The following is a 27239-nucleotide window of genomic DNA, read 5'->3' on the forward strand; positions in this document are numbered from 1 at the left end:
ACCCCCCTTTTTAGTATTTTTTTAGGCAAGTACTCTGCCTCTGAGCCACAATCCCAGTCCCCCCCCCACCCCGTTTTTTGGTAACAGGAATTGAACTGAGGGGCGCTTGGTCACTGAGTCACATCCCCAGCCCTCTTTTGTATTTTATTTAGAGGCTTTTGCTGAGGCTGGCTTTGAACTCGAAATCCTCTTGCCTCAGCCTCTTGAGCGCTGGGATTACAGACATATGCCACTGGGCCTGGCTGAGCTTTCCTGTTTGTTGCTTGCTTTGTGTGCAATGCTCTTGAATCTTCCTTGCCTACTCTATCCCAGTCCTCCTATGAAGCTGTCTCTAGACACAAGTCCCCAATCAGATCCTTCCTCTCCTCTCACTTCCTCCCCTGCTCTGCAACAGAATCAGAGATGGAGTAAAATTTAAATTCTCTATTAGAGATAAGAAGATAACCCTGATGGACAGCATGATCTGCCTGGGTTACCCTGCCAGAGGGTGGATATGCTAGATCTCACCCGCTGGCTTCCTCACACCTGGCCAGTCAGTCCTTTTCCCTTCCCATTACTGCACATGGTGGTGTCACTTCAACTGCACCTCTAACACCTGAGAGGAGGCATGGGCTGAACACTCAACCAACAGCTAAGGTGGGGAGAGATTCAGAAGAGTTGCTCACAAACTTCTCTTTTTAGAGGCTGGAGTTTACTCTCTTTTTCAGGGAATCATATATACAGATGATAGAGGCTCTTATCCAAACACAACTGCAAGTAAACAAACTCATTCTTAATAAAATAATTCAGGAGTGGGTGGCTTATCTAAAGGCATTCAAATATGGCAAGGATACAGCAACATGACATGTGGTGGTGGTGGGGAATGGGAGAACGTGTATTGTTTTTAAAGGGCACCCTTTTTTATTAGCAAGGACAGGCCTGTAGTTAATGCTATTTAGCTCTAACATAAAAATCTAAAATACAACAACCAAAGGGTCCATGTTTATCCCTAAAAAGGCTAACCCTTGACGGAAATGTACTAAAAAGCTAGGAGTGGTGGTGGTGCGCGCCTGGAATCCCAGTGACTTGACTCTGGAGGCTAAGGCAGAAAGACTGCCAAATCTGAGGCCAACCTCAGCAGTGTAGTAAGATCCTGTCTCAAGATTAAAAATAAAAAGAGTTGGGGATATAGCTCAAGTGGTAAAGTGCTCCTAAATTCAATCCCCAGTACACCCCCAGCCCCCACAAAAGGGAACCTCACAGAGGTGGATGCAGTGGCACATGCCTGTAATCTCAGCTGTTCAGGAAGTTGAGGCAGAAGAATCACAAGTTTGAGGCCAGCCTGGGCAATTTAGTGAGACCTTGTTCTCAAAAGTTTAAAAAAAGGGTTGGGGATGTAGCTCAGTAGATGGCTTGCCTAGCATACATGAGGCTCTGGGTTCAACCCCCAATCCGGGGGCGTTGGGGAACTTGTAAAGTACCTCTTTTTCAATAGACAGAAATGTATATACTACCAGCTTTTCATATAATGATTCTGCTTGACAACTGTAGAAACTGAATGGATTGAAATAGCATTCCACTGAGTCAAGTTGGGGATACAGATAAAGGAATGCTGTTGCCCTGTACCCCTCACAAACACAAGCTGGGGGGGAGGGGATAAAGTTCTTGGAAACATTAGATCAGCTCTGATTTCCAGTGATGTTTTTTGTAAAAAGATCAAATCATTTTTGCTACTCTGAAAAATCTCCAGAGCTGGAGGAATACTGCTTCTAAATTATGGCAAAGAAATAACAGATATGCCCCAAAAATAAAACTACAGGGAAAAAAGAAAAAATGTCAAGTGGAGATAAATTGTTGTCCTGAAAATATTACCAAAAGCCCCATCAGGAATCTTTCCTAGTTCCAATTCCAACATCTGGACTAAGCAGATGTGTTTAATCCTCACTGCCTTTCAACCTCTCTGCACTGACATGGAAAGGCTCATTGTTGGAAGGTAAGCCCAGACCAAGGGTTTGCCTTGACCTAGAGACAAGCATATATTTAACATACATAGTATACTTTGGGGAAGACCAAAACTATGGGGTTCCCAGCTCCAAGTGCAGAATGAACAGCGCTTTTGTTTGGAAGGCAGATAGACAGGCTCTCAAGGAGATTTGAATTCCCATCCCATGTCACCGGAAACAAACTGTGTCTTTTGGTTGTTTTCCATATTAGAGTAGAGAGTCAAAGGAAGTGTGTCCAAAGCATGAGAGATGGGAGACAGAAAAAATCACAACAGTCATAGAAGCAGACAGGGGAGTATCAGAAAACAGTGCAAAGTTCTTTCTCAGTTATCCAGGAAAGAGTTATTTCCTTCTATAGCTCCCACTTAACAAAGATAACCCTGAAACCCAATATTGAAAGATGAGCATTAAAAAAGGCTTTAAAAAAAAAGCATAGTTCTAACAACTGAGGGGCAAGCTTCATCTACATGGAAAATTATCAACTCAGACAAGTCAGGTGCTCTTATGCTGAAGTTTCGGGTTGACAGAGTCCAAATGTTCCTTGCCACTACTGTGATATCTAGCCATATACCACAAACAGTTTCCACTGACTCATCATTTGACTCATTCATGGTGACAAGGGGGAAAAATTAGTAAAGATATACATAATCAGCAGCATTAAGTAGGGTATTTTGGAATTTCTCACTGGTTTTTATGGGCCGGAGACATCATGCTGGCTAACTAATTAAACAAAGGCTTTGCAGAAACCCAGGGAAGAGTGGGCCTGAGCTCCTTTCAGGTGGAGTTTATACCAACAGAGCCTATTGCCTAAGGACTTAAATTTCCTTTTAAAAAAAAAAAAAAAAACTACTTCCTCAACTAGTTAGGTCAAATAAGTATGGTTTATTTAGCAGTGGTTACACAAACTCACAACTTAAGTCTCCAATGATGCCAAGCCTGAAAATTCTAACCTCAACTTCTGTGAGAGGAGACAGGGCTGCTCTGAGCAGAAACATATCATGTATATAGCCCTGGACAAGCTTTTTGAACTATTTCACATTATATAAGTTACAGATCATTTTTGCCTCATAAAACTGATAATTGCATTAAAAAATGTAATACCAGACATTAATTATCATTATATTTACTTAATTAACTAATGGCCTCAGTTAAAATTTGATCTAAATTGATCATTAGAATGGTCATGTTTTTCCAACTTAATTTACTGAGATAAATCTGATTAAAAATTCAATTATAGAAAACAATCATTTGAAAGTGAGCAATTCAATGGCATTAACAATTCTGTGTCACCACCACTTATACCAAGTTCTAAAATATTTCCTCAAAAATAAAACCCAATGCCCATTAAGAGTTTCCCATAAAAAGGGTTAATTTTAATTACTGATATTTTCAGATCAATCTATATCCAACTAAGTGTAACTATGGGCATCACATCCTTTTTTAAAAGCATTGCTTTTAAATTAAGACATTTATGAGTTCAAAGAAAATTCAAACTCTTCCAAAATAATCAGTTTTCAGAGAGAATTAATGAAAGCTTGCAGGTTTCCCTTACTGCACTGATTGGTGGTTTTCAAAGGAGATTTGGCACTGTGCTCAAGGATGATAGGAAATATGTGCTAGTGTTTTGGGGTTTCACAATGACCAGAGAGGGGGCACTATGAACAAAATAGGAGGGATCAGATACACAATATCAGATGGTACCACCGTAAATTCCAATAGTGATCCCTTAGAGAAACAGGCTACTTATTCCTCCAGAACGTTTTTAGAAGCAACTGCTTAGTCTATGTTAATTTGCATTCTTTTTTTGAACATCAATTTGGGAAATCTTTCCACATATAGAAAAAAGTTTCTGAAAAAAGGGTTAGTATTAGTCACAGCGATGACTTAAAATTTTTATCATCACATGGCTCAAGAAATCCTAACCAAAAAAGAAAGAAAGAAATCCTTACAATGAGGAACTGGTGCTGAGCCTGAAACTCCATTTTAGATTTTTATTTAGATAATGCTAGGCAGCTGTGGGTCATTTACTGGGTTTCCCCCAAAATAGTTGCCAAAAAAAAAACAACAATGAAAACTGACAATAAATAATATTATTTAGAGAGGAAGACAAGTATACTACATATTTTTATGGCCACTCTTCAAACTTTAATATATGAACTGCTGGCATTTTCCTTTATTCTTTGGACAGCAAAGACAACACCAACAATTCATTCAAACAAATAAAAAGCAGCTGCAGCAGGCAAGGTGGTACATGCCTGTAATCCCAGCTACTTGGGAGGCTGAGGCAGGAGAACTGCAAATTCAAGTCTTGGCAACTTAACAAAACCCTGCCTCAAAATCAAAAATAAAAAGGGCTGAGGATGTAGCTCAAGGGTAAAGTGCCCCTGGATTCAATCCCCAGTACCAAAATAAATGAGTGAATAAATAAAAATAAAATAAAAAGCAGCTTGATGTTGTGGTGCTCACTTGTAATCCCAGTTTTACAGGAGTTTAGGGTATGAGGATTTAAAGTTAGAAGCCAGCCTGGGCAACTTAGTAAAAACCTGTCTCAAAATAAAAAAGGTTTGGAGATTTAGCTTGTGGTAGAGCTCTTGTCTAGCTTGGATGAAGACCTGGGTTTGGTTCCTAGGACTGAAAAAGTAAAACAAACAAAAAGCAGAATAGTCCTTATATTAAAAAAAAAAAATAACAACAACAACATACTAAAGACCTTCCATGGGACTCCAGGCTTGCCAGGGGGCTGGAGGATTGGCTGGATGCAATGAGCAAGCCTGAAGAAGCTGGCGGCAGGGTTCTGGGAGGTGGGAATCAAGTTGAGCCTCACCTACACCTGCTCTCCCCACTGCTTTTTACAGCCACAGATCCACACTACTCCATGGCTGTGGGCCTCAACCTGAGCCACAAGGCAACCAAGAACATGAGCAGGCAGAGACAAGCTGCCACAGTGGACACTTTGCCAAACACACCAAGTTGGTGTGAGACGTGACCAAAGAGGCGTGTGGCTATGCCCTACAAGAGCAGTGTGCTTCGGAGCTTCTCAAGATGCCCAAGGGCAAACGAGCCCTCAAGCTCATCAAGAAGAGGGCAGGGATACAGATCTGTACTAACAGGAAATGAGAGGAGGTGACCTCACCACCCTAAGAAAAACAGCTGCCAAGAAGAACTACACCCCTCTCCCCTCTTTGTGTAATAAAACCTTTACAGAAAACATTCAGAACAAGAGCAACAACAACAAATACGAAAATATTTCTGGATGAAATGAGGGCTGAAGAGTAGCTCAGGAGTAGAGCACCCGCCTTGCAAGCATTGCAATAAACAAGCAAACAAACAACATGGGTGTAAGGCAGTAGGAGAGAGTACAGATAAAACAAAAATTACAAACATAATAAACGTCAATAATTTTAATTTTTCAATTTCAATAGGTATTTCTAAAATTTCAGGACATTAATTGAACTTTTAGAACTCCTGGGATAAGGGGTCACACATTCAACAATGCATAAAAAGTATATTTAAGATCTGGCAACCTTTCCCTCATTCCATGTGCAGACGTTCTATGTCTTGAATGGTGGCTTCCTAAAATGCTAGACATTGAAGGTCCCTATAAATTTGCCCCCAGGTGCCCCTGATTTTTGAATTCATACATGTAGTGAACCACAACCCAGATCTACAAAATAAACCCCAACCTAGCTGAAGAGTACATTCATGTGATAGACAAGTCTCAGTTAATCGCAGCAGCTGAATTTTAGCCAACCACAGGCTGCCAACTGATCTGATCATGTCCACATAAGGCAACTGTCTCATCACACCATTCCCAAATAAGGCAAATGTAGAGCTACAATCAAAATTGTTTCTGTATATCACTTCCCTTTTTCTGCTTGTAAATCCTGCTGATAGCTGAAGCTCTCTGAACTTCTGGTTATGAATGCTGCCCAATTCATGAATCAAATCTTTGCTAAAATTAATTCTCCAAATTTACTTTAACTAAAGCTTATGATAATGGGGTGAGAGTACTACACTGGAGAGAAAGTACCTAGCAAGTTGAAATGGCATGATAAAGATGTCCTTAAGGGTAGGTGAAAAGACAACAGATTTGAAGCAAATAAAGCTCAGAAGTACTGAGTGACCTGACCAAAATTAAACAGCTCCAAGGTGGGGTGGAGACTCTGACCCTCATATTCTTCTTAGGCACTATGCTAAAATGTCCCTTGGAGAAACAGCCTAATCTTACAGTAATAAAACCAGAATCCTAACAGGAGATCCAAGACAGGCTAAATAGACATGATCATTCCACATTTTTTTTTTTTTGTTTTAAATAAAAACAAATATTACAAACTTTTAGGAAGAACACAGCACATAATGAAGCTCAAACTAATTTCCTTAAGAAGGAAACTATCAAAAGTGCAATAGAAATATATCACACCTATTACCACTGTACACTTTTGGTTAGTGACAAAGCATATTCTAGCATAAATAGAAAAACTTTTTTTTTTTTTTTTTGGCTCCACACTTGTATTCAGAACCTAATGGCACTCATAGGACTGATAATATAACAAAAAACTCTCTAGACTGCATTATCATTAGGCAATACAGTGTAAATTTTCTAACATTTCCTGCCCATAGGAATGTAAGTTTAGGAGGGCGCAATGTAAAGTTCATGACTCTAGAAGATGAAATGATGAAACCTTTCCAACTGGTTATTGGAGATTCACCTCAGATTCACTAGACACATGCATAGGGTTTCTATATACATGTATGTAATTCCAAGACACTACTTAGAGTACTATGTAAAACTATAAAATAATTTGCAGATAAGAGGACTTACGTAATTGCAACATTGCTTCCATCTATAACAATATGCTTCAAGTCCATTCTCCCTGGTTCGTTTTTTAATTCCAGCTTGTAGGGTACTTTCAGAGTATCTCGAAACCTTTGAACCCCTGTAACTGAGGAATCAATATGATCAGAAGGTCCTGCCAATCTTGCATCAGTAACTGAAGGTAATAGCTGCGGCAGCGGCATTGGTGGAGAAAGGGGTGGACAATTTGGCTTAGACTGAGGAGAGCTACAATGTCCTGGACGTTTTTCACAGGCAGATTTCATATTATTTGAAAGCAAGGGTTCTGCCTGCTGTTGAAAACCATTTTCAGGAAAAACTGGAATTCTGGGCTGGTGATTTGAAGCTCCCCTTGAAACAAAATTGACGTCTTTGGGACTTGAAGGAGCAGAGGGTAAACGGCCATCAGTTTCAAGGTCTATATTACAAACATAGTTCTGGTTTGAACCCCAGATTTCACGTTTCTGTTCTATTGGCACTGTTCTGAAGGTATTAATTTTGCAATTTGAGGTACAAGGCTTACCTTCTACTTTGAATGGTAACTGAGAAAATTTTTCTACCGTATTTTGCTGAATGTGACTCTGTGTTTTCTTTGGAGTGGAATCTGTTGTGAGCTCATTAATGCTGCTACAAACACCTTTACTTTTGGTTTTGTTGGTGTCTATAGTACTAGGTGAAAATTCTCTGTTTTCTTGAAACCTTTTATTTTCTTTTTCAATTTCCTCCAAGAGCAATAATGGTTCAGTAGAAGGCCCAAACTCCCTAATGACCTTTTCAACAATTTCTTGAGAATAGCCCATGGTTTTAAAAAAGTTTACGAGGATATTGTATTCCATTTCCTCAGTAGTGTCTTTTACATCTGGACTTAAATTTTCAGAATCAGTAGAAGAATCAGATAGGTCAATGATTACACTTCCAGAGGATGTCTTATCATCGTGTAAAAGTTCTCCTTCTTGAACATTTTCTAAAGAAAATTGCTTCTTGGTATGCCTTTCCTCAGAATCAGAAAATCTCCTTTTGTGACAAATTCTCTCTTTGGAAAGTGCCTCTTCATCTGGGCTTAGGCCATTTACAGGAACAAAAAGCACATCTGGTGAACTAGAAAAGACAGTGTCCATTTGTTTTGTAAGCTCAGAAACAGGAGTCCCAGCTTTATTTCTTTCATCTTCCGGCAGAACAATTTCATCTCTGGAAATATTCAGTCCTGTGGCAGCATTCTGTGTAAACTCTGTATGTTGAGCATCTCTAATTTCAATAACATCATCATCTCCTGTTTTAAATAGATTTTCCTCACCTTGTGTGAGAGTCAAAAGTTCTTTTTTTAAGGAAGTGGGCAAAATCAACAAATCCATTGTAAAATTATCTGCATGGGCTTCAACAAATTGTTTAAATTCCCTTTTCACCTCTGATTCTTTCTGAGTACTGGGTAGGTTCTCATTATTCTCAAAGAGCTTTACAAATTGCTGAATGTGACTCCTGGCCATAACTACAGCCTCAGCACTTCCTCTGATGCCAAGAAGACCAATATCAAGAACACAGAGGTCAGCACAAGTATCCTGAATCAAGCTCTTCAGAAACAGGCTCTGTGCCCCAACAAAAATGCAGTGCATGGCCTTGGGATAATATTCTCTTTCTTCTAGTTCAGGTTCACAGATTCCTTTGATATATTCCTATAAAGAGAAGAAAAGAAATTAGATCAATTTACAAGAGCTCCTCAACAGCACATATTAAGTTACATGTATACTAACAAATGTTAATGTGACTTCACAAAACATCATAAATATGTTTATAATTTTGGGGAAAATATCACACAGTTTCCATAAAATGAGATTAACATATATAAACCATTTAATCAACTTTGGAGGAAATGAGAATTTTGCATCTATATCTAAGAGACAGGAAACAATTTTAAACAATTTAAAACAATTTTAAACGTTTTAATTGTGTGTTTTGCAGTATGATCTTAGGAATTTGTCTTGTCTAAATGGATAATCCAGAAGCTAGATTTACTTAGATTAGAGAACAAACATATTTGCCTGTTACCAGTCATTTATTACTACAAGGACATAATCAAGAGATTACATAATAAAGTCAAATGATTTATTAGAGAACAAATTTTGACTTTTGCATTGCTAGCATTACTCCCAGTTTCCAGATGAAACAAACACTATTACCCTTTGTTTCCAGACTTCTTGAAGGTATTCAGAAAAAACATGATTAATTTAACAAAAATCATTTCTTCCAGCTGCTTGGAATAATCTATACCCTATATAATTTTATGTCTGTTTTCTAAGAAAGGCCAAACTTTAAATCTAAAAACAAATCACCAGAAAATGCTAAAACATAATGTTATTCTCAGATACTGGTACTGAAGGAGACCTAAACAAGGTAGGCATGTGAACTGGGTTTCTCAGCCATCAGTTGCTATGAAGGTAGAAGAGCGAATCAAGTGAGCAAACACACACGGAGAGCGAAACACATTTGTGTATACAGCCAACTTTTGTTCTGCAGTTCATGTTTTGGTCTTAAATTCCAGCAATAAACCCACTATTGATCTTGCTCAAGTCACCTAACTTATGCCCAATTTCTTCAAATGTAAAAGAGGCAAGAATAGCAATCATAAGGGGTTTGCAGACTTCAAATAAATAATGAATATAAAGTCTTAATACTATACTTCACACATAGTAAATGCTTACATTATCAATGAAAATTTTCTGGAACTGATATTTGTGAGAATAAGCATAGCACCATAACTAATCCATACTTCAGGTACAATCAGAATGGCTTTACTAAGCTAAGTACCTATAATTACAGTGACTGGGGAGGCTGAGGCAAAAGGATGGCCAAGTTTGAGGCCAGTCTCAGCAATGTAGTGAGATCCTCTCTCAAAATAAAAAGTAAAAAGGGCTGAGAATGTAGCACTCCCGACTTCAATTCCCAGTCTGTCTTTCTCTCTCACACACACAGAGAGCATTACCCCAAATAGTAAAAAGTCTCACATGTGTATCACCTGTCAGAAAGAGGTTTGTTTACCATAAACTTGATGTTGCTGTCACACATTATCTTATATTTAGAACTTATATTCAAATATGAGTGCACATTCTTTGTGCATCTATTATTTAAAACCATGAAATTCCTATGAGTAGATGAAAAACTACAGAGGAGAAGCTTGAACTAAGTGTTATGATGTTCAGTTGGGTTCTTTGCTCCCTCACATCTCTTGAATGTGCCTGGACAGAGAAGCCATTTTTAAAAGCAAAATTTGCTATTTTTGTTAACATAGCAATTTTGTTAAACCAAGGTATAACAACTTATCATGCTTTCCTACTGAACGCTCAAACACAGTGTTAAATACTGGTGTAAGTATCCTTGAAAGATTTCCAAATAGGCAACATTTGGCTAGTACATGTTTGTACTTATGCTGTATTCAGGTTGAAGGGTAATTAAAAAAAACTTTTTTTTAAACAAATAATAGGTAGTACACACTTCCTTGGGTACTCTTCTAGTTTCATCTAGTTTCCTCTAACCACTTCATCTTATGTAAGGATGATAGACTATCAAAAGCAAGCATCTACATTGATACCATGCCATTTTATCACATGAATAGCTTTAAAACTACCATCTCAATGGATTCAGAATTATTCCATTACCCAAAAGATTTCCTTCATGTTGCCCCTTTACAGTCACCTTTATGTTTTATTCCCTGACACCTTCTAATCTATTTTCACCTCTATAATTTTGTGACCTCATGAATGTTACATAAATGGAATTATGTAATATGTGGCTTCTGACAGTTTTTATGTGGACTCAGGTTTTCAATTTTATGGGACAAGTACTTAGGAGTACAACTAACAGAAAACATGGTAAGTGCATATTTAGTTTTTCGTATTTAGGACAAACTATTTTTCCTGAATGGCCACACCATTTTACTTTCCAAGAACATATAAAAGACTTCCAGTTTCTCCACGATCTTGCTAGCTTCTGGTTTGCCACTATTTTTCGTTTCAGTCACTCTAACAGGAATGTAATATTATCTCATCTTAGTTTACATTTTCTTACTGAGTAGTGATGCTGGATATTTTTCCATGTGCTATTTACCATGTATATATCTTTTTTTAAAAAATGTTTTGTTTATTTAGTTTGTCCATTCTCCAAATGGATTTTTTTTATACTGTTGAATTAAGAGTCTTAGTCTTTTGTCAGATATGTGGTTCATTTTCTCCAAGTAGAGTCTTTCTGTTCATCCGTTCAATAGGGTGTTTTGTGACAGTCAAAGCTATTAATTTAACCTTCAAGAAGCCCTAGGTCTTGAGGATCTCTCCTATGTTATCTCAAAAAAGTTTTACCTTGAAATTTATGATCTACTTTGAGCAGATTTTTCTGCATGGTGTGAGTTTAGGTTAAGATTCATGTTTTTGCTTTATGGATTATCAAATTGTTCTAGTACACCTTCTTCAAATGAAATTTCAAGGACTATCTATGTGAAAAATCAATTAATCACACACAGCCTGGCATGGTGGCACACACCTGTAATTCTCGTTACTTGGGAGACTGAGGCAAGAGTTAAGTTCAAGGCCAATCTCTGCACCTCAGCAAGACCCTGTCTCCAAATACAAAACACTGGGAATGTAGCTCAATGGTAGAGCACTCCTGGGTTTGAACCCAAATATCCACCCCAAAATCAAAAAATTAGCCATACTTTAGGAAGCTATTTAGGGGCTCTCTATTTTGTTCCATCGATTCATGTTTATCTATCCCTTATCAATACCAGTTTTGATTACTGTAACTACACAATATGTTGAACTTGGGTAGAAACTATTCTTACTTATTCTTTTTAAAATTGTTTTAGTTCCTTTGCTTTTCCATACAAAGCCTAGAACAATCTTTTACTACATATAAAAAATATCTTGCTGGAATTTTGTCAGCAATTGTGTTAAGCCTGGATAACTGCCATCTGCTGGGTCTCCTGATCCATGAATCTATCATGTCTCTCCATTTATTTGCTTTGCTTTCTTCTTTGAGCAGCACTTTTAGCTTTGATTAGAAAAGTCTTGCATAATTATGCTAAATTCACACTTAAGTTAGTATTCTTTTCTTTCCTCTATTTATTACTATGTTGCTCAGACTGGTCTTGTGATCATCCTCCTTCAGCCTCCTTAGTACCTGGGATTTCAGGCTTGTGCCAGTACACCCAGCAAGTTTTTCATTTTTTAATTATAAAAGGTACAATATTTCAAATTTTGATTTCTATGTGTTCACTGCCATATGACTGTAATCCCAGATACTCAGGAGGCTGAAGGGGGAAAGCTGGTAAGTTCAAGGCTAGCCTGAACAACTTAGTGAGAACCTAGCTCAAAATAAAATATGCTAGGGATGTAGCTCAGTAGTAGAGTTTGTATTAGCAATATGAGAGATCCTGGGCTGTCTCCAGTATCAGGGAAAAAAAATTATCTATAACAGACTTTTCCATGTTGTTGTCCTGCCACCTTCTTGAACTCAACCTATTTCTAGTCCAGGGTTGTGTGTGTGAGCTTCCCTGTACAATTTCTATGTAGACAATTATGCCATCTGCCACTATTTCTTCTTTTCTATTTACATGCCTTTTATTTTTCTTTCTTTCTGTAATGGAAAGTCTAGCATTATGTTGAAGACTAGTGGCTAGAGATGACATACTTGTCTTCCTCATGATCTAAAGGAGAAAATGTTCTATCTTTAAGTATGGTGTTAGATGTAGACCTTGCACAGATGGTCTTTATCAGTTGAGAAAGTCACTCAGCATTCCTAGTTTCTAGGAACATGAATATGAATAGGTGTTGGAATCTATCAAATGCTTTCCTGCATTAATTGATATAATTATGAACTTTTCTCCCTTATTCAGCCTATAAATAAGGTGGGTTTACACTGACTTTTTGAATACAGATCAAGCCCTATACACCTCTTTTTTTTATTTATTGAATTCTATTTGTAAATACTTTGTTAAGAACTTCTGCATCTAAGCTGGATGTGGTGGTTCACATTTGAAATCCCAACAACTTGAGAGGATGAGGCAGGAGGACTGTAAGTTCGAGGTCAGACTCAGCAACTCAATGAAACCCTCAGTAAATTAGCAAGATCCTGCCTGAAAATAAAAAGGTCTGGGAATGTAGCTCAGTATAAGGCACCACTGGTTTCAACTCCTAGTACCACCCCCCTCCAAAAAAGAACTTTTGCATCTATACTCATGAAAGTCTTCTGTTTGAAGTTTTCCTTTTTGGCCTCAGTACTACAAAACACCCAAACAAATGAAGTCCACACAGCAGTCCTTTTTGGTACTGTCTTTGGTTTTAACATCAGGGTAACATTAGCCACAAATGGGTTAGGAAGTGTTCTCTCTCACATTTCCTGGAAAAAAAAATATGTAAAACTGAGGTTAATTCTTTGTGAAACATTTAATAGAATTCTCAGTGAAACAAGTATGCCTAGAGAGTTCTTTTATGTCCATTTTAAAATTCATTCAATTTCCAGGGGCTGGGGCATAACTCAGTGTTACAGCACTTGTTTAATTCCTGGGAGGCCCTAGGTTTAATACCCAGCACCAATAAACCAACCAACCAACAAACCCATCCAATTTTCTTAATAACTTCAAGTTATCTAAATGATCAGTTTTACATGGGGCAAAGTCATGGCAGTTTGCCATTTTTGAGAATTGGTCCATTTCAACTGAGTTGCTAAATTTATGTATGCAGAGCTGTAGTATTTCCTTATCTTTTAAATGTCTGAAGATTCTGCAGTGAAAATGTTTCATCCCTGATAAACTCGTGTTTTATGTTGCAAGAGGTTTTTCAATTTTATTGATCTTATCAAAGGGGTTAATTGGTTTTTCTCTCTTGTTTGCTTTCAGTTTCATCAACATCTGCTCTTAAATTTATTATATTTCCCTACTTCTGCTTGCTTTAGGCCTATATCACTCTTATTTTTCAAATTCACTGACACGGAAGCTTAGATTATTGAGTCTTCTTTTCTTGCACTGACATGTTATATATTTCCCTTTCAGCACTGCTTTAGCAGTACCCCAGTGTTTTGATGAGTTGCCTTTTTATTGTCATTTAGTTCAGTGCACTTTTACAAACTTCCGTTCAGGGGCTGGGGGTATTACTCAGTCGTGGAGTGCTTGCTTAACATGCATGATGCTTTGGTTGTTAACTCCCAGCACCACGAAAAAAGAACTCGCATATCTAGAAGATCCATGTTTAAAAAAAGATAAATAAAACGAAAGTGAGAACTTCATTGACCCACAAATTATTTGAAGTGTGTTGTTTAGTTTCCAAGTATTTAAAGATTTTCCTGTTATCTCTGTTGTTTTGGTTATTTTGTGGTCAGAACATTCTTTATGACTCAGTCTTTTAAATTTATTGAGATTTATTTTATGGCTAGGACAAAGCTTATCTTGATGGTTCTGTGGATGCTTGAAAAAAACATGTATTCCACTGTTGTTGAGTAGTAATTCTGTAAATATCAAATACAATCTTGTTGGTTGATGGTGTTAGCAAGTTCTTCTGTACCCTTGCTGACCGACCTTTCCTTTAATGGGTCTTAATTGTTGAGAAAAGGGTGACGAAGTCTCCAAACACAACTGTGGATTTGTCAATTTCTCCTTTCAGTTCTCTCTGTTTTTGTTAGAAATATTTTGCATTTTGTTACACATTTAACATGTCACATGTCTTCTTAGTGAACTGACTGTCTTATCATTATTGTAATAGCTTCCTTATCTCTGGGAATTTTCTTTGCTCAGAAGTCTACTTTGTCTGATGGTCACACTGCCACTCTTTTTTTTTTTTCCTTCCAGTACTGGGTGTCAAGCTCAGGACTTCAATCATGCTAAGCAAATTAGTCTCTACCACTGAACTGCATCCCTAGCCTTACCTTTTTAATTAATGTTTACATGGTGTATTTCCCCCCTTTTTACTTTATTTTTTAATACTGTAATATTCTTTGTAATATTCATTTCAGTTATGGCTTCTTTTATTTTTATCTATATTATTTTTTTAAATGAGTTTCTTCAAAACATTCGTTTGGTTATGTGTTTTTAATCCACTCTGACAACTTTTAATTGGTGTACTGAGGCTATTTACTTTTAATACAATTATTGGGAAGTCTGGAATTAAGTCTTTTTGGGGTGGTGGTGGTGGGGGGTGTCAGACCTGGAGATTTTATTATTTTATTTTTTTGCATATGATTCTTATTTTATTCCTCCAGCTAATGGAGATAGTATGCCTTGAGTATAACACAACACTATTAAAGCAATAAAAAGCAGTAAAGCAGTCATAATTTGATTTTATTATTTTTTTTTAAATACACAATAGAATGCATTACGATCCTTATTACACATATAGAGCACAATTTTTCGTTCCTCTGTATATAAAGTATGTTCATGCCAATTTATGCCACCATACATGTACTTTTTTCAATACAATTCTTAATACACATATATATCACAATTTTTCATATCTCTTTTTGTATATAAGGTATGCTGACACCCAATTCAAGTCTTCATATATGTACTTTGTATAATGATGACCATCACATTCCACCATCCTTGCTATTTTTGTATTTTATTTACAGACAGGATTTCACTGAGCTGCTTAGTACTTTGCCATCGATGAGGCCGCCTTGAATTCGAGATCCTCCTGTCTCAGCCTCCTGAGCTGCTGGGAACATAAGTGTTTGCCACCATGCCCGGCAAGCCTATCATTTTATTTGCTGTTTGTCCACACATCTTATTTCTGTTTTCCCTATTTCCTCTTGCATTATATGAACATGTTCTAGTATTATAATTCCTTGGATTTTACTAAACTTATTTATATAGTCTTTCTAGTGATCACACTAGCGATTACAATATATGTATTTAAATTTCAAAAGTACACATAGAATTAATATTCTGTCATTTTAAGGAGTGTATAAAAATGTTACAGACCTGGGGGAAAACTGCCTATTCCAAGGGCTAATTCTTAGGGGTGGTGAAAAGCTTGTGTAGAGCATACCTTTCAGGTGCAGAATGCCCAATTTAGTATCCCATACCCATCTACCTCCTTAACTAATGCTTACATACCAAGCAAGTGTTTCCCTTGCCTTAAATCAAGCCAGGGTCAGAAGTCAGACAACTAGAATAGTCCTTATAAAGGCCTGATACTTATTCACACAAGCCAATTCCTGTTTATCCCCTGTTCTGCTTTCCTCATGGAAAGCCCAATAAGGGCTGTGGCCCAGCCTTATCCATTGCCTCTTTGCTTTTGCCCCTTGACCCAAGATCTGATGTTTCCCTTGTCACCCTGTTGGTGTGGCAGCTCCTTTTTCTTGACCTGTGTATCCTCACTCAGTCACCTCCACAAATTCAAACACTTGGGCACAAAATTTAGGACACATGTAGTTATACAGTTTCCTTTAATCCTTGCTACCTTTCCTCTTTCTTCCCTTTATGTTATACATGTTTCATTTATGTGTTTATATTTGAAACCTCGTCAGACCATGGTTGTATTTTTTGTTTTAATGAATCAAATTCATGTTAAAGAAGTCAAGAAGCAAAGTGACTTAGTACATTTACCCAGATATTTGCCATTTGTCTCTATAGAATTTCCTTTAGCAACTCTTTTGGGGCAGTGTTGGTAATAATTTTCCTTCGACTGAATTCCTTTATATCCCTTTTACTTTTGAAAGATAACTTCACTGAACAAAGAATCCTGGGTTAAAAGTTCTTTTCTTTCATCATTTAAAAAATATTGTGTCACTTCCTTCTGGCTTCTGTGGTTTCTGATAAGAACTCTATAGTCATTTTAGTTATGGCTCCCTAACAAACAATGCATTTTCTCTCGATGTTTTCATTATTTTCAATTTGTCTTTGATTTTCAGGAGTGTGCTTATGATACATTTGGATGCAAGATCCTTTGGGTTTACTGTACATGTTCACCAAGCTTCTTGTATTAGTATCTTTTACCAAATCTGGGAAATCTTTAGCAATTATTTCTTTAAATACCTTTTATTCAGATTAGATGTTTTCTGTTTTATCTTCAAGCTCACTGACTTTTTCCTGTTATCTCCATTATAAAATTAAGTTCAGGACTGGGGATGTTGTTCAGTTGTAGCATACTTTCCTAGCATATGTGAGGCTCTGAGTTCAACACTCAGTACTTGAATTAATTAATCAACTACCAAAATAAATAAAATTGAGCTCATCCAGTAAGTTTTTATTAAGGTTATTCCATTTTTCAGTTCTAAATTTACCACTTGGTTTTTCTTTTATATGTTATTTCTTTGCTGAAACCTTGTTTTTCTATTAATTTCAAGAGTCTTTGTGATTGCCTATTAGAGAATTTTTATTGTAGATATTTTACTCTTTGTCAAAAGATTCCAGCCAGGCCTTGTGGCACATGCTTGTAATCCCAGCAGCTGGGGAGACTGAAGGAAGAGGATCACGAGTTCAAAGCCAGCCTCAGCAATTTAGCGAGGCCCTAAGCAACTGAGCCAGACCATGTCTCAAAATTAAAAAAATAGGGCTGGGATTGTGGTAGAGTGCTTGCCTAGCAAGCATGAGACACTGGGTTCAATCCCCAGAACACATTAAAAAATAACAAAATCAAAATAGAAAGGGCTGGGGATGTTGCTCAGTAGTTAAGTGCCCGTTCAATTCCCTGTAAACCCTTCTCCATCCCCAAAAGATTCCAACACCTGGTTAAAATTGCAATTTTCACTTTTCTATGTTCATATGTGAAATGCACCACCAGTGAAACTCCATATCATGTACAACTACAAGACTGAGATCCTAATTAAAATAAGTTATACTCCATGTATGTATAATATATCAGAATATACTCTACTGTCATGTATACCTAAAAAATAATTTTTAAAAAGAAAAAATTCCTATTTTCAAAAATGCACACCTGTAAGTCCAGCAGTTTGGGAGGTTAAAGCAAGATTATAAGCCTTGGCAACTCTGTGAGACCCTGGCTCAAAATTTAAAAATTAAAAATGACTGGGGATGTAGCTCTGTGGTAGAGCATCCCTGGGTTAAATCCTGGGAAAAAAAAAAAAAAAAAGTTGAGATTTTCCTGGTTCTTTATTTACCAACTATTTCTTTACTATTCATTTTTTACTTTATGGTATGTGTTTCAATCTTAGGAATGCTAACACTTTGTTTTAACAGATAATTGATCTAGTAAGATTCAGGCTGCAAGCTGCAACCTATTCTTTGTGAGTTTTGGTTACAATGTCAGCTTAGTTTCTAAACCCTTTTGTGATGCTATCTGTATCCGCCCCACATGTGTGTCTCTAGTCTATGATTTAGATGGTGGCCATAGTGTTTGCTCAGTCCTCAAGAGCCTTTCTAGAGCTGATAAAGAGCATATACATGCACATATAGCTTAAGGAAGGGCCTAGGGTCATAATTTTAGGGCCAACTTTCCTGAGCTCCTTCCACTCTGCAATCTCCTTGGTACTTTGGTTTCCTGGGGTTATTCTTTTGGTAATTGAGCCAGAAAGTTTGGGTTTTGATTATCCCACTCTAGCTTGCACTTCTAAAACTGTCCCTGGATCCATCTAGAAGACCCAGAAAGATAAAAATCAATAGAGCCTGACCCCACAACTGCAACCAGAGAAAAGGTTCTCCTCCCTAAGAATTTTGGCTCTTACAAACTCCCATCACCACAATACCACCAGAGGACTGATGGGGGCTGGTGTTCATGAGTATGGAGAAAAGGTGGAAAAGAAACATAAGGATTTTCTCACTGTAAGTGTTCCCTTTTCTGTCCCTTTAACCCAAACCAGAGGGCTCCTCCCAGGGCACAGTACCCATTTCCACTTCCAGGGTGGAGGACAGTAACAGGAAAAAATAGTAAACTCATGGTTGGTTTGTTGGTACTTTTCATTCTGGTATTTCTTCCCAATCTGTTACTTTTCAGACTCCTCCTTTAAGCTGTTTTCATGCATTCTCTCTAGGTTTTACAGCTGAATTAATTAGGAACTAACAGGGTAGTTACCCTGTCTTACCTGTACTAGGATCTTTAGGCTGCCTGCCAATAAAAAGGAGCTATCTGTTCAGCATATGCTAAGTTACTGCCTGAATTCATGTGACTTCTCAAATACTGTTGAGACCAATAAATGCAGACATTGGGATAAGGAAAAGTTTAGTGTGCCACCAGCAACAATTAATTAGTCAAGCTGGAGGGGTACAATTTCTTCTCTAGGTAAAAGACCTTCAAAACAAATGCTCTAAAAGAGGAAGGGAGGGAGGGAGGGAGGGAGGGAGGGAGGGAGGGAGGGAGGGAGGGAAAGAAAGAAAGAAAGAAAGGAAGGAAGGAAGGAAAAGAAAAGAAAAAAGAAAAACCTAATTCTCTGACCAAGGTAAAGTTCACTTATGAACAGTTTCTGCAGAGACCGAGTGTCCAATTGACATTTCAAATTTACTATGAAACATAAAAACACCCAAATGGAAGAAAGGCTCAGATATGAAAGACAGAAATCAATACCATAAAATAGAATACAAAATAAGGAAAACTGGAAGGAACTATAGGTACATGGGAAAACTCTTGACAAAAATTTAACAGTACTTTCTAACAAATACAAAATTATACTGGATGCATAAAACAGGAATCAGGATGCTAAAAGAAACAAACGAAAAGAGGAGTAAAGGAAAGAATATGATGGCCAGAATCAGTCAACAGGAAAAATGGAAGAAATATTTCCAAAAGTACCATAAAAAGAAACAAACACAGAAGGAAAAAAATGAGAGAAAAGAGGCCTAAGGCTCCCTCTAGGATATTCTAAATTCAAATAACGGCTTTCTAGAAAAGACAGACAACTAATAGAGAACTAACACAAAATCTTTTCCTGAAACTAAAATAAAAATGCATAGTTAGTTAAAAAAAAAAAAAAAAAAAAATCACATTTAACTTCTTGTAACAAAAGGGCACAGATCCCATCTTGAAAGGATACACAGAGTATCTAATCATTATTGTTTTCAAAAAAAGCCCACAAGGAAAATCCTGGAAGTAGGGTGGTAACAGGATCCAACAACAGAATGACAATCAGAATGGCCCAAATTCTCAATAGCCAATTGTGGATTATCAGAAAAAATGGGCAGTAATGCATTCAAAGTTATAAGGGAGGTTGTTGCCTATATTCATCACATTACAAATCAAACTTAAAAGGAGATTAAAAAAAAGAAATGCATTTTAAGAGAGAGAGAGAGTTTTTAATTTTTTTTTTTTTTTTTTAGCTTTCGGCAGACACAACATCTTTGTTTGTATGTGGTGCTGAGGATCGAACCCGGGCTGCACGCATGCCAGGCGAGCGCGCTACCGCTTGAGCCACATCCCCAGCCCTAAAATGCATTTCTAAACATGCTAAAGGCTCAGAAAATTATTTCCATGGATGCTTTTCTTGGAACACTACTTAACAAAGAAAGGAAGTTGTTAATACTACCCATGAAGAGCATCACGCAGAAACCCAAAGATCCTGGTTGTGCAGCAGACAAGTTAAAGAACTAGTTGATCTGAGGGGGGGAAGAAGGCTCTCCCAAACAGAGGACATGAAGAGAATGAATAATGTAAAGATATAACTGTAAAACACTAGCAATATGCATAAAGCAAATTTTACAAGTGGATGAAAGAACAGATAAAAATTCTAGGAAAAATTAATAGCTGTACCAGAAATAAAATATGTTGTACAGTACCTGGTTCTGCACTAATATTTTAATAAATCATGATTTTATAAACCCTGTTCCTTGTTTTACTAGAAAAATAACTATTTGGAGAAAATGGGGGTAGTTTTTGCCTCATCTATCTTAATAGGAAGTGAATAATGCTTAAATTGCACAAGAAATAGCAGTACGTTATCTGGAATTAATTAAAAACAGTAAAAAGTAGCTGCTTCTAGAAAACTGGGAGTTAGAAGCCAGGGACTCGGGCTGGGGTTGTGGCTCAGTGGTGGAGCGCTTGCATAGCAGTGTTAGTTTTAGGTTAGGGTTGAGGTTGAGGGTTAGTTAGGTTGAGGGTTAGGGTTAGGGTTAAGTTTTAGGTTAGGGTTCATGTTAGGTTTAGGTTGAGGTTGAGGGTTAGGGTTAAGTTTTAGGTTAGGGTTTGTGTTAGGTTTAGGTTGAGGTTGAGGGTTAGGGTTAGGGTTAGGATAAGTGATAGATTTAGTTTTAGGTTTAGGGTTAGTGTTTGGATTAGGTCTAGGGTTAGGGTTAGTGTTAGGTTTTGGGATAGGTTTAGGTTAGATTTAGAGTTAGGGTTAGGGTTAGGGTTAGTCATAGGGCTAGGGGCACGTAAAATAATTTCCCTTTCACATTTCTATTCTACTTTTGACAAACTTAGCTCTTCTCAACTCTATCATAATATTTCACAAATGCAGAAAGAAGCTCCTGGCAATTTCTGCTTTCGGGACAAAGCTAAAAGCTGGGCATGGTGGCACACACCTATAATCCCAACTACTCAGGAGGCTGAGGCAGGAAGATCACAACTTTGAGGCCAGAGACCCATTTCAAAATAAAATTTTAAAAAAGAGCTTGGGATTTAGCTCAGAGGTAGGATATTCCTAAATTCAATCCCCAATACCACCTGACATGTGGTAGGGAGAGAGAATATGAAGCTAAAACCAGAAATCATCAAAGCAGCTGTCCAAGAACCTGCAGTTCTGACCTGAGGAAAGATTTCTCTGCACCACTCTTCATCATTACCATCTCTTATTATGGGCCCACATCTATGGGGCCTTGTCAATTTCTCCCCCAGATTACATACTCTTAGAGGCAGCTGACTAGAGAAGGTGCTACCTGAACAACATGGGAAATAAGTAAAAACAGACTGCTCAGACTAAAACAAATTTAAGGCACACAAAATGGTTAAACATCAAAACAACTTGAGACCAGCTACCCAGAATGTGGTAGCTGCCAGAAACATCACTGCATCTGGCACAATATAAGCTGTTGAAGTCAACCACAAATACTGAGGAAAGAGAAACTATGCAGGCAAGGAAGTGTGTGCATGCTTGTGCTTGCGCGCTCTCTCTCCCTCCTTGGTACTGGGGATTGAACCTAGGGGTTATTTACATCCCTAGTCCTTGCTATTTTAAAACAGGACATCACTAAGTTGCCAAGAGGAGACTGTCCTTGAACATGTGAGTCTCCTGTCTCAGCCTCCCAAGTTGTTGAGATTACAGGCATGTGCCATGTCTGGCTAAAGATGTTCTTAAGATAAATTGGAGAGACTTGTTTAAATGGTTCAGATCAGGAATTCTCAACTCTGGCTGCATACTATAGGAATCAAAAGATATTTCTGTATGTAGGAAACTTTTGCATGAATTATGTTCTATGTTCACTGAGACAGGAGGATCCCAAGTTTGAGGCCAGCCTCCAAAACTTGGTGAGGCCCTAAGCAACTTAGTGAGAGATCCTGTCTCAAAATAAAAAATATGTAGCGTAGTGGTAAAGTGCCCTGGGTTCAATCTCTAATACAAGGAAGGAAGGAAGGAAGTTCTGTTATCTCTACGAAAGAGACTATGACTTTAAAATATTAACAAGAGTTCTACAGAATACACACAAATTGGCCTAGAGAAACCTCAGAAAATACAAAACAGGCCTACTTTTCATCTCCATCTATCATTCATGTTAACAATATCATCTTAAAGGTAAGAGTAACCACATCACCCATTTTTCCAGTAATATAATTTCTTTTGCTTTCTATTTTACCTTTTTCTTTAACCTCATCTCTACAGTGTCCATCAACTTCCTCCCAGAAAGGTTCCTTAACTGGAGTGTACTTCAGGAGACAGGACCAGAGGCACACTCAAGAGTGCACAATCTTCAAAACTTTTCAGCTTTCCTGGTAAAGTTACCCCTCACTCTTACCCAAAGAATGTTTTCACTTCCAATTTCATTTTCATTTTTCACTCTTCTCACTCTCAGTAGAAGATGTGAATATTTCACCAGAGACTGGAAGTTAGTATGAGTGAATCCCTTCAACTTCCTCTCCATTTGGCACACCACAGCTGCTGGGGAAGCTTAGGCAGGACAGTCTGGGCAATTTAGTGACCCCTATCTCAAAATAAATAAATGAGATTTCTTTCTCCTTCCTTCCATTTCAAAGTCACACCCTTAAATTCTGACTTTCCCCAAGCACCATCACTTTTATTTACCTACTAGCCCTGTGCTGACACATAGGCTTGGGTCTCCCTGATTCCACTGTACTTTCTTAATGCCCCACTTTAAATATATGGGTCCACTCCCATCTCTATCCTTTCATCCTCACACTTTTTGAAACAAGTACCCTAAACTGTATTTTACAGTCAAATCCTGGAAATCTGGATTCTGGCTTATTCAAACTGAAAATTCTTGACTGCTAACAATAACAATACCAAACCCAAAGACCCCTTTTCTGTACTCATTCTTCTTGGGCGTGACATGTCAAATGACTTGTCCATGACAAGTTCTTTGCGCTTCATGTTTATGAGTTACCATGTATGGACACAGATCGACATGACTGCAGCCATCTTGAGTCATAACTGCCATAAATGCCCTGAGGAACCCTATACCTCACTTTTCCTGCATAACTTCCCAGCAAACCATTAACAGATAAAAACACTAGAGTCATATGTGAAGATTTACAATCAGACCCAAGCTCCAGGGATCCAATGGACTCTGATATTATGCACCGATAAACCAGGTACATCTCTCTATTATGTGGATGCTAACCCACAACAAAGGAAGGGGATAGAAGTTCTCTAGGTTAGACAAAGGGGAATGAAGGAAAGGGAAAGGGGATGGGAACAGGAAAGAAAGCAGAATGAATCGGACGTAACTATCTTACGTACACTGATGAATACATGACTAGCTTAACTTCACATCATATATAACCTGAACGCTTGCCTAGTATGTGTGAGGCACTGGGTTTGATTCTCGGCACCACATATAAATAAAAAAACCAAAGTACATTGACAACTAAAATTATTATTTTTTAAATGAGAAATTATACTCCATGCATAATGTCAAAATATACTTTACTATAATGTATATCTAAAAATAATAGAATTTAAAAATAAATATTCACAGATATTAATGCTTTGCTCACTAAATAGGTTGTATTTATTAAAAAATAAAACAAAAAACCAAGATAAATCAGGTACATTCTATCCTGGGTGAAATTCCTTTTGTCCTAACCCATAAATATACCCTTCTTTCTGGCCCAAGAGTATCCAATTGGTCTTTCTTTCATCTACAAGCTTCTCTCAGTCCCCCACTAAATGGCCCTGTGCAATCCAAGATGAGCCTGCCTCTCTTTCTTAGGTCTCACTACACCATGAAGTCAGCTCTCATACTGACTGACTGGGTTTTCTGGAACATACCACTAGTTGTCTTTACTTTCTCTCTTTCTATTCCCAAATCCTTTGCTGTCTTTTTCTACTATTTCTTAAATGTAGATATTTCCCCCAAATTCTCTCCTGGTCCTTTCTCTTAACTATATTCTGACCCTTCAAACTCCAATCCTCACTTTCACTGTTCTGGTGAAAACTCCATATCTGAACCTCTAGCCTTTTAACACTTTGCTAGGCTGAAAGATACCCCCTGGGCATTTCTACCTGATTCTCCCCCTTCCCAACCCTCCCAGTGCCTCAAACCTAGGTTTGAAACAGATCTCACTCTAGTTGGGGATGTAGATCAGTGGGGTACAGCCCTTGCCTAGAATGCATGAGGCCCTGGGTTCCACCCCCTGTACCACCAAACACCCCCCACCCCACCCCCCAATCCCCGCCAAACAAACACACAAAACGGATCTCTCATCCTTGGTCCAAGTTTCTTTTCAATGACAGTCATTTAAGCGTCGTGCAAACACTGCAACCAACTCTAAACTCTTCTTTCTACTTGCCAGTTTTGTCATACTCCAATCCCTTTGTTATAACATCAAAGTTATTTCTGGAAGTATACCCATTTCACTTCCTTGCTCAAAAACTTTCTCAAACTTCTCCCTGTGCAGGATTCATGTTGAAGATCCTTAGAACCATATTAAAAGACCCTGTGGTTTGGACTAACAAGAGTGTTTTATTTTGCAGTCTGATTTAACTTTTTGTTCCTTGTGTTCTTATCCAAAGATATGTTTGGAGACAGCTAGGAAGTATGTGTATTAACCTCTGTTCTAAACACAAAAATATCTTATTAAACTCTTCTAGGCTGTTAATTGATAAAGGGTGAGGATTGACCTTGGTCATTTAATTCAGTGGTTCTCAAGCAGGGTGATTTCACTCTTCCTGGGGCATTTGGCAATGTCAGGGGACATTTCTGTTTTTCACAACTGAGGGGATTTTTCCTGGCATTTAAAGAGTAGAAACCATCAGGTTCAGTGCCACATGCCTGTAATCCCAGCATCTTAGGAAGCTGAGGCAGAAAGAATCACAATTTCAATGCCAGCTTCAGCAACTTAGTGAGACTGTGTCCCAAAATAAAAAGTAAAAAGGAGCTGGGGGTATGGCTCAGTGGTTAAGCATCCCTTAGTTCAATCCTGAATACCAAAAAAGGAGGGGAGGGGAAAGAGTAGAGGCCAGAGATGCTACTGAACATCCTGGATTGCTCAATACAATCCCCACAACAAAAATTATCTGGGTCAGCTGGGTGGCATACGCTTAGAGGACTTCAAGTTCAAAGCCAGCCTCAGCCACTTAACAAGGCCCTAAGCAACTCAGTAAGACTCTGTCTCTAAATAAAATTTTAAAAAGGGATGGGGATGTGGCTCAGCAGTAAAGCGGCCCTGGGTTCAATCCCTGAAAATCCCCTCCCCGCAATTATCTGGTTCAAAATGCCAATAGTGCTACTGTTAAGAAACCCTGAACAAATCAATACATAGCTCTAACAAACACATGTCAGAAGAGGAATTAGGAGGTTTGGGAACACAGACCAACATCCAGCCTTTAATCAAAGACATGGTTAAATATTGGTTGAGAGAGGCCAAAATGACAAAAAGGTGTGTTTCATTTTAATAGTTTGTATAACATTGAGAAAAAAATCATCAAAACTTCTATAAGGCAATTGCCATTAAGCACTATCTTTGTATTACCCCCAAATCATTAACTCTTTAGGAAATATACTCTTGTATACTTCCACTTATTACGATATACCACTTACTACAAACATTATCTGAACTGTAAAGCTGGACATTACTAAATGAGACTTCTGTCCCACCGAGATGCCAACTATGCATCTGGTAGAAAAAATAAGTTTATGGTCTGTGGTTGTAGCTCAGTGGCAGAGCGCTTGCCTAGCACATGTAAGGCACTGAATTTTGATCCTCAGACCAAATAAAAATAAATGTTAAAAAATAAGTTTATGATTTCATTATATTATAAGCAATTAGCCAAATGTGCTATCTACCTGAGCAATTTTATTCCAATGATCTTGTTTTAGTACTGATAAATACTGATTCTCAAATCCTCTTCGAATCACTTTTACATTCCTGCTGGTTCCCTCATTCATGAGTTACCTGAGTGACTGAAAGCATGCTTATAACTTTGAAAGCTTTGTAGGACCCAGTTCTCAATTCTACTTACCTGTTGGAGCTATTAAACTGAATGGTCCAAGAAGGGCACACTCATTGTGTGTTTAAACCCAAGTGTGTCTAACTTTGGCTCCCTGAGCCAGTCCCAAGTAGGGAGTGAATTTTACTTTTGTTGCTTCCCTATTGGTTTCTTTTCTTCTGATACTACATATCGCCCAGGCTAGTCTCAAGTAAACCTCCTGCGCTGACCTCCCCAGTGCTACAGGAATGCTCCTTATGTTCCTTTCTACATTGGCCCAGGGACCAGTGCACAGGGGATCACTAGGTTATTCCCAAATGCATACTTCATATATATAAATCTGGTCGGTGCATGGCTGATAATTTACCTCTACTAGCAATCTAATAGAAAAGAGTCAATTTTCAGTCAGGTAAAGTGACTGAGAAAGTCCAGTTTGGGGTTATGTACCTCAGGGATACAGCACTTGCTTAGCATGTTCAAAGGAGGATCTGGGTTCAAGAAGAAGAGAAAGGAATAAAAGAAAAGAAAGGATGGATGGAAAAAAAGAAAAGAACTGTGGTCTTGGTCATTTCTGTTTGTGCAAGAACATGTCTTAAGGCCAATGAAATAGCTTTTATGAAATCTCAACCAGTTAGTTATGTGTTTTTAAATTAGTTTTGAACTGTAGCTAAGGTTATAGAATCCAAGCTGAAGGCTCTCTTCATATTTGTGACTATAAATGAGAAGAGCCTTTATTTTCCATGATGTGAATGTGAAGTATATTCCTTTCTCTGGGCACTAGTTAATAAATTATCAAGTTTCATAAAGAACTTGTTTTCGAATTGGCTGATAGAAAATAACAAGCCTTTATATGAATCTCCACCATGAATCTCATTGTGATTATAAGTGGGTACAAT

At 37.8% G+C, this 27239-nt stretch overlaps 1 protein-coding gene across 2 annotated transcripts in view; it reads right to left on the reverse strand.

The window, feature by feature from the left end:
• Nucleotides 1–27239, reverse strand: part of N4bp1 (NEDD4 binding protein 1) — a 51682-nt gene that overhangs the window by 15809 nt on the left and 8634 nt on the right. For both annotated transcript variants that reach the window (XM_027938982.2, XM_027938984.2), the window contains exon 2: nt 6805–8486. In XM_027938982.2, coding sequence (XP_027794783.2) covers nt 6805–8486 — 1682 coding nt within the window. The remainder of the gene's footprint in view (nt 1–6804; nt 8487–27239) is intronic.

The sequence above is a fragment of the Marmota flaviventris genome, chromosome 18 (assembly GCF_047511675.1).
Source record: "Marmota flaviventris isolate mMarFla1 chromosome 18, mMarFla1.hap1, whole genome shotgun sequence".
Taxonomy (NCBI): domain Eukaryota; kingdom Metazoa; phylum Chordata; class Mammalia; order Rodentia; family Sciuridae; genus Marmota; species Marmota flaviventris.